The sequence below is a fragment of the Olea europaea genome, chromosome 12, assembly GCF_002742605.1.
Source record: "Olea europaea var. sylvestris chromosome 12, O_europaea_v1, whole genome shotgun sequence".
Classification (NCBI taxonomy): domain Eukaryota; kingdom Viridiplantae; phylum Streptophyta; class Magnoliopsida; order Lamiales; family Oleaceae; genus Olea; species Olea europaea.
In genome coordinates this window covers 23788667-23797668 of record NC_036248.1, presented here as the reverse complement: position 1 = coordinate 23797668, position 9002 = coordinate 23788667, and the positions used below count along the sequence as shown (strand labels likewise).

The 9002-nt window shown below is 32.2% G+C and overlaps 1 protein-coding gene across 1 annotated transcript; it reads right to left on the bottom strand.

The window, feature by feature from the left end:
* Positions 1-6795: 6795 nt before the first annotated feature.
* On the bottom strand, positions 6796-7858 carry LOC111406810 (probable CCR4-associated factor 1 homolog 9). The gene is made up of 2 exons (XM_023036182.1): positions 6929-7858; positions 6796-6885 (listed from the first exon to the last, which is right to left on the bottom strand). The coding sequence occupies exons 1-2, from the start codon at positions 7856-7858 to the stop codon at positions 6796-6798; spliced, it is 1020 nt and encodes a 339-aa protein (XP_022891950.1).
* Positions 7859-9002: the final 1144 nt, after the last annotated feature.

Below are 9002 nucleotides of genomic sequence, written 5' to 3'. Positions count from 1 at the left end.
TCATTCTTGACCCAATATGTTAACTCCATTTTTAAATTTTTTAGATTTTTAGATTTTCATGTATGTGCATAATTCGAATATCTATATAATTAGGTATGAACATGATTTGGTTTACATGGTTTTTAGCTAATTTTAAATCTAATTGTTTGAAAATTGAGAAAAATTCAAAACTAAACCAATTTTGAATGTTTGATTTGGCTTAACATCGTAATTTATCTTGCAACATAAAAGCAATGAACATTGTGAACTAGTGAGCAGCAAATTGGCAAGAGAACTAAAATGGAATGGGGAAAAGGAAATGCAATAACTGACAAATTTTGTATGCATTGAATTAGGCACGGCAATAGATTGAGCCAACCCACGAGCAACGCTCGTCCTCAAGGGCCAACTCGTGAGCTCAAGGGTCAAGCCGATCTTGGCCCATGAGAAAATCACCGAAATTAGAATTAGGAATCTGCACATTTTATTAATAACATGCTTGTTAACATTAGCATTATCAAACGTAAAATTGCAAATTTTACATTCAAAATGATAATATTCTATAATTTGCATGATAGCATTAAATATGTTGTTAGTATCGTAAGGAAATTCAATTAATCTAAAAGTGTTTATTCTTTTATACATAACCGAAAGTAGGTCTATATAATGTGCATTTGCATCTATATAATCTTTTTTTTTTATTAATATCTTTCCATATATCAGATGTAAACAATGTAACACTATGATATCTTGTAAATCATGTATCATTTATTTCTTGTGCCTAAAAAAATAATCTATGCAATTGGAAAGAAGAATTTTTCTACTTATCCCAACATACATTGGTTGTAGATAGTCTTGCACGAACTTTGTGAAATGTTGGTTGTCTACTATATTTAGCAGCAATTTAGCTCCAACTACGAACATTATTATTCCTTCATGGTAATTTTCCTTCGAATAGGTCCATGTGTTAATTGCCGTAGAACTGGTAGTTAGGTCACTATTACGAGCCAAGCTCCACGGGTGGTTGGCTTGTGCCCATGCTTGTCTCCAAACAAGTTTGAGCAACCATGGGTCAAGCCTTGATGAGCCGATGCGCAATTCAGCTCATTTGTCACCCCTACATTGAATGAATGAATGTGAATGAGAAACATAAAAGTCATTTTAACCCAAGAATTATATAGGTTGCATTTGCTGTACCATATTAGACCTCATAAAAAAATTAGTATAAAATTGAATTTGATTACAGTATGTGAATGCCATTATGGTAACATCCTTTTACTTTAAGGGTCTATGTGACAACTTTTAATAAATGTTTTAACAGATTTTAATAAATGTTGATATCACTTACAACTTCATGCGTTGGGAGAAGATAGTTTTAAACTGGATAATAAAAATAGTATGGAGGCCAATTTCTTTACTAAAACATAAAACACACACACACACATATATATACACACACACACAATTCATCTTAATATATCATTATACCATCCATCTAATAACTTTTATCCATTTTATTTTATGCTCGTCCATAAAGGACACTAAACAAAACCTAAGTGTGTATTTGATTACATTTATTTTCCATGGAAAATATCAATTTTCCACCCAAATTTGTATTTGAAGTGTTTGATTGCTATTTTTTTCCATGAAAAACATTTTTCAACTTTTGAAAATATGCCTAATTTTTCTTGTTTTTAAGGAAAATATTTTTTTTGGGTAGATGTGGTTTTTATTTTCCACAAAAAATGGAAAATATTTTCTTTTCTAGGTAATATTTTTCATGCCAATCAAACACACTCTAAGTGTAAAAAGTTGCTTGAAATATAACAAAAATTAAAATAAAATTGTGAAGTACATTCTCATTTTTACAGTTTTTACCCAAAACTATATATATTTTTTTTTTAAAGATTGGATAAAATCCCATGTTTCGCATACTTGCTAGGTCCATTTCCAACGATAAAGAGATATTTTTCACCTTTTGGCACCTAAGTCGTCATTTATTCTTATTGAAATTATATTACATTTAGTTCATGTTTTATTAAACTAAAAAAGTTGATTAAAATTTATGTTCAAGTCAACAATTAATTCCAATCATACATTTCCTAGAACTCACAACTTATTAATTACACATTCAATTTTTTTTTTTTATCAAAATATACTAATAATATGATTTTTATCTAAATTAAACATGAGCTTAATTATACCATATTTTAGTAGTGCCAATATCCATCTCGGGATCGGTGGAAAATAGCTCAATTAGTAGTGCCTCCTTTTTTTTCTTTTTCATTTTTTTTCTTTTTTCGTGCATCGTTGTAGAGTATTGTCAACAATTGATTGGGTGAAAAAACTTTTCAAATTTTAAACTGTTTAATGGTATATTGTCCCGTGACAAAGTATAAAAGATGGAGTAAACCATGATGTACACCAAACACGATTGTTTTTCTTTACCTCTAAACCTATTAACCTACCTTTCCACCTATTTAAACACCCGAACACACAGTCCCAACATACTGTTTCTGCAACAAGAAACCCTATTTAAGGTTGCATAGGTTATCTATTTTAGTGCGTTGGGCCTTTTCCTATTTTTCCACAGCTTTCTTGAACTGCATCTAACAGATACTTTTACTCCCATTACACATTTGCAGTTCAATAATGCTGTGGGAAAATATGGCGAGGATCAAATCAATTCAGGCTAGAACTCGAATTTACTGCATGGTAAGGTATCGTCCTTCTATTTTTTATGCGTCTAATTTCAAGATTAAGTGAGAAAAATTAGTTATAATTAAACAAATTATATAAGGGTATATTAATAAATAAGCAAAATAAAACATTCTCAATAGAAAAATAGAAATTATATATAATTGGGACAAGAAGACTATATGAATGGGACAAAATGAGCATTTTGTTTCAGTTCTATGTTTTCATCCACATTTTCATGCATGTCAGTACTCGATTTGCTACTGTGTTTCTTATAGTGAAACCCAAGAGACATTAAGTTTGACTTTTCTGTTTTTGCGTTTCGCCGCTTTCACATGCACTTTTCTGAAAGCCACCACATAGACACAAGTTCGATCTATTCTAACGTTTTGTTGAGCTTCTTCACAACATTCAAATGATTTCTCTGCCGATTTCAATTTTGTAAAGACACTATGATAAGACTTCGCTTTCATGTATCTGTACAATCCTTTTTAGGGCCTAACTTTCAAACAATATTTTCCAAGACATATTTTTAAAACATTTTATTAAACTTTTATCAACTTTTAATGGACCAAACTTCAAATTAATTACACATTTAATGAAACTTATAATTTTATCAACTTTTCAATCACATATTTAATCGAATTATATCAAAATTTGCAAATATATATATATATATAAATTCTATAAAAGTGAAGTATAGTAATTTTGATTGATTTAGTTACAAAATGTTAGATAGACCAGATGGTTTTACGTGATAGCATAAGGTATTTTATTCACCCTTTCAAACTTTTCATAAGTTTTATGTTATTGTTCACAGAGAAATAGGTTTACAATCAGTCATAGACAATTTTTTTCTCACATTTTGTTCATGTATGAAAAGTGATTCACATAAAGAGTACAAATTTTTATATCGCTTTTATTTTTTATACCTAAAATTATCTTTGCTTGACCTAGATCTTTCATTTCAAGCTCATATTTTAACTTCGTTTGAATTCTATCTATTGATTTTATATCACGACAAGCAAGAGGCATAGTATCAACATAAAGTAGTAGATAAATAGATTTAAAGCATGTACTTTTGATAAAAGAAACAAGAATTAAAGTTATCTTTCACAAGTACTAAAGTTTGAATATATGAGTTAAACTTTTTATACCATGCCTCGGGGCTTATTTTAAACCATATAAAGATTTCTTTAACAATCACGCTTTTCATATTTAGAATTTATCTCAAAACCCTTAGGCTAACTCATATATAAAACTCTCCATCTAGATCACCATTCGAATTTTTTTTTTTACATCAAGTTGATCCAATTTCCGATCAAAATAAGCAGTTAAGGCAAGTAAAATTATGATAAAAGTATATTTTACAACACGTGAAAATATTTTCCAAAAACCATTTGCATATTCATGTCAGAAATGATACATTTTGACCAAAATAGACATTTTTAATCACTTATATCTTTGAAGTCGTTACTTGAAGAGATTAAGTTGGAAGAGCTTGATGTAGATTGTTTGAAATCGAACCATATAATACAAAACCAAGACAAATTGAAAGTCTAGTTTGGGGGTGTTTAAACCAATGTTAGAAACTACTTAGATAGGCATTGATTTCGTGCGTGTAAGCAATTGTTTGAAGTGCTTTGACTAACAAGTGGAACTTAGGTAAGAATCATTCATGAGAAATCTCATCCTAATTACTCATCCTAACGATGGCATTGCTCTAGTCATAAAGAATTATGGAAGAATGAAGGAAAAGCGTTAGAACAAGTGCCCGATGCTACGATTATATTTACATCTTATGCTGCCCTTTTACTCCCCAATATCAACCTCCATAATTTGATTCTCCCTTCAAAGCCTCTACCGAAAACTGACGTGCATAAAAATCAACTTACCAACTTTCAGAATTTTTTCAGTGGCCGGACTTCCAAAGGTGAATTAAGAAAAACACATTTATCTCAATTACCATGTGTGTGGGATCATTCCAATTACCACGTGAGTAGGATCATGCCAACTAAGAAACAAAATTTGAAATAGGAAAATGGGATTCTTCATGGAACATGCTTGGACACAACAGTGTAACATTAATGGCTGCTCTGTGGTGTGCCAAATGAGCAGTCCTTAAAATGACCATAGCATCCACTTGGGCTCATATCTGTTATAGCAGATGGTGACGGGGAGATCTGTTGATGTTCTTTGATCCATTTTGTCAGTTAATCTATGGTATAAATGGAAAAGAGACAACATTCACCTCTACAATCTTGATGTTCTCCTCAAGGCTATTTGATTATAGTTAGTTTTAGTTAGAACTAAATTAAGTACATAATATTCATGGGATGATATTTCATTAGCTACTTTATTACTTGGCTATAAAGAGTTACACTCTGCAAATGAGCTTTAAACTTCAGCAATTGAGAGTGTATTCAATGGGAAAGAGACAACGTTCCGGTTCAAAACTGCACCAATTTCACACTAGATTTTATGATATCACAGGGAAAGATTTTATCATTTATTATTGTAGGATACACCAATAAGGAACATAATATTGTAATATAGTACTTGAATGAGATATTTGAGCAATTGATAATTTACAAACATTTTCAAAATGCTTTAATTGTTTACATGCCACTGAACATCTACACAGAATGTAGCCCAAATGATCCATCCATTACTAGCATTGAAATGCAGAGTGTTTTTCAGAAGTATTGTTGCAAGATACCATGATATACAGGAAACAGAAAAAATTCAATAACTGATTACTTTGAGAACCAGAATACAACAAACATGGCCATGAATCCAATATGAAGAGAATAATAGGCTTTTCCAACCACCAAATGGTTAAACAAAAGATGATTTTGTTTGCCAAATGGTTAAACAAACCCAGAATTCTCAGAATGAAAATGGGAAACAGCCAGAATTCACATACATGTTTGCCAAAAGCTCATTCATGCATAGGCCAACTTATGAGGAAGATATGAGAAACTTTCAACTGATTTTATGGGGCTGGACTAGCTACTATATGCCATTCAACAAACACGGTAAGATGTTATTTGCATTAGTGGAACAACACGGTATGATATTCTTTGCATTCTCAGAGTCCTTGGAACATTCCTACCTTGTGTAGAAAGGCTGCACTTCTGTGGTTGTCTCTATAAAGAATCAAAAGGCTGATGCTTGGATGCTGCACAGTGGGATTCTGCATATTCAGACTGAGGATACTGATATGGGATCCTTAATGGATCTACCTTGGATACAGCAGAGTACCATTGAGGGCTTCTCTGTGATGTGCCAATTCATGACAGTTTCCAACGAGATTAACAGAAGACAAAAGGGAAATCAACCAAGAAAATGGCGAAACAGAGCGCGAAGAAGTCATTTATCAAGTATTCTGAAATATCCCTATATAATTGTTGATTTCCAAAAGCTCATTCACATCCAGGTAACATAATGCTGAATATAATACATCCATGTATTCACTGCTTTTCCTCGTCATGTGGAAATTTTATTGATTTCCAAATGTTCATTCATTTATGTGTTCAGATTCATTGGAAGGAATGGTGGTATGAATTATATAATAATATTTCACAGAAACTGTTCAATATTTTACATGGATAAAGATATTTGGACAGGATCACCCTGTCCAAACAGGGTGCTTAATTGGCACCCCCTATTGGAGGGGGCGCCTGGACGGATAGTGCCCTGTCCGTTCAGCATCTTCCATTTTACATAGGTACAATACAATTTCTTATTGAATATTATATATCATATATAAGGCTGATTATACTATTAAGAAATTCTATAATACCTTCAAACGTCTTTGTTCAAAATCTCAGCTGCTCAAGAAATTGGACTAGACTCTCTTCTGTTTTGAAGTGTATTCTAGAGGAAGGGAAAATCATAGATCCAAATATGTCTAAATGCACTGAGGCCGTCCCAAACCAAATCAATTTATTGATTGAAAGTAGTGAATATAGTCCATGTGTTTGCAGCTCTTCGTTGTTATGGACTGAGCTGTATGAAAATGTAATAGCGACTCAAGCTAAACACAAACATAAATCACTAAGTATGAGTTACACAAAAGTTACTACCGAAATCTAGAAAATCTTCATCCACAATCTTTTAACATATTCCATACAACAAAGAGGAATCAAAATTACATGAATCATCAACTAAACAAAAATGTATGACATGATTTACAACTTGGTTTCTCTGTTTACAAAAATCAATGAAAATATACAACATTCTAACACACTTTGGTTAGTCCAGTCAAAATGTAGTTGAACTTGTTCAGCAACACCATTCTCGGTCCATTGAAATAACTCTTTCTCAATTCCATATAAGTTTGCATAGTGAGCAGGCTATCAGATCCCGCCTGGTGACTTTTTCCGGCCATTCTTTTGATCTTTAAACTCGTCGCCACCTGCTCAAGGCCACCATACAGCCCACAAAACCCAATCATCTGCTTCATGTCATAGACTGTAATCCCAAAATGCACTCTGATCAACATCATAAAATCCGAAAGATTGTGAGGCAATTCTCTTTGAATCAAAATCTTGATCAAGAAACCAAAATCATACGTCCCGTGGAACGTCACCAATGTCCTTCTATTTCGATCTAACCATAAAGGATCGAGACGAAAGGATAGTCCAGATAGCATGAAAAGCCTTGCGAATTGAGGTGAACGGATTCCCTTTTGCTTGTTCTTCAAAAAATCAATTCCTTGGCGCTTCAACAGATCAATAGATTCCGGATTGTGAAGATCATTATCAACATCAAAATCCTGGAAATTAAATTCCCATACGTAGCAGAATTCTGTCCCAAGATTCGGAAGGTTTCCTTGGGCGTCCGATAATGTAAGACCGAATTGAATGATTTTCAAGGCATCAACGTTTTTTTTCATCATCAAGTAACATTCCGAGGGAGAAAGTAAGGAGTAGTGCTTATCTGACTGGTAAACCACCCCTGGAAACTCAATATCCATAGATACATTGGGATATTGGCCAAGAACGCTTTGAATGATTCTGAATTCTTTTTCCAAATTCTCCTGCCACACCTCTCGAATTCTTACTGGTTTTTCCGTTTTCTTGTGATTTTCTCGCCAAACCGCACGAACTCCAATCCGTGGACCCACTGCTACGTGATTTTTCAACCAAACTTCTTGCATTCTAATCGGTATTGCCATTGTTCAGCGATCGGTCAATAAGAAAACGTGGTACTTAGGGTTTATACAATTTGAAAGTGGGATGGAATGAGGAAAGTATATTCAGGTTTTGTGATCGGCCAAGTGCAGAAGTGGGCTTATATAATTTGAAAATTTTGGCTTCAATAAGGAAGTTTTGTAATTCAGGTTTTTTAACGGTTGGAGTTCGGATTGAACAAGGAAAGTTTCCTTATCATTTAAATTCAGGTTTTTTAACGTTTGGAGTTTGGATTGAACAAGGAAAGTTTCCTTATAATTTAAATTCAGAGGGTTGCCAAGAAAATATTTATTAACGGCCTTACGCATATGATAATTGTGAAAGATATCCCTAATCTATATGTCACTCAGCAATTAGATCCTCGACCTTTATTTTAATAACTGTACTCTCTGGCCTTCACTTTAATTTTCACCCCTACATTTTCTATTAGAGAATAAAAAGGGAGTCATCACCGTTAGTCACCTCTCCCCACCCTTATTCAAATTATTATTTCATAAATATAATCATAAATTGATAAACAATAGTGACAATTTTGAAATTTGATTGTTGGAATATTGAAGTATCTCTTCTCTAGTAAATAACCACATCAATTATGTCAATAGTTTGACAATTTTTACTAATCACAACTTCGTTCTTATATCTCGTTCTCGACACATGATTTTTGAATGTGCTTGAGTGAGGACATTAGTGTGTCGTAAACTGAGTGAGGTCATGCCTTGACTGAACATGTACATCTAAAATTAGTTTAAAGATATAGTTTAAAATTAGGTACTTTCAGGTAAAGAAAAATTAAATTCATCTAAAATTAGTCGAGTGTGATCGCAATTCAAAGACATAAATTAGAACAGTTGATCATTCAAAAATCACGTAACTTCATTTAATAGTAAGGATAAATGAGACCCTATATACAGATCTTGTTTTAAGGACTATTAAGATATCATATGTTTGCACGTGATTAGTTTGTTTACGTATTTTGTTATAACCTTATTTTTAGGTAAAACTTAAAAGGAACAATCTTAAAAAAAAAAAAAAAAAAAAAAAAAAAAAAAAAAAAAAAAAAAAAAAAAAAAAAAAAAAAAAAAAAAAAAAAAAAAAAAAAAAAAAAAAAAAAAAAAAAAAAAAAAAATT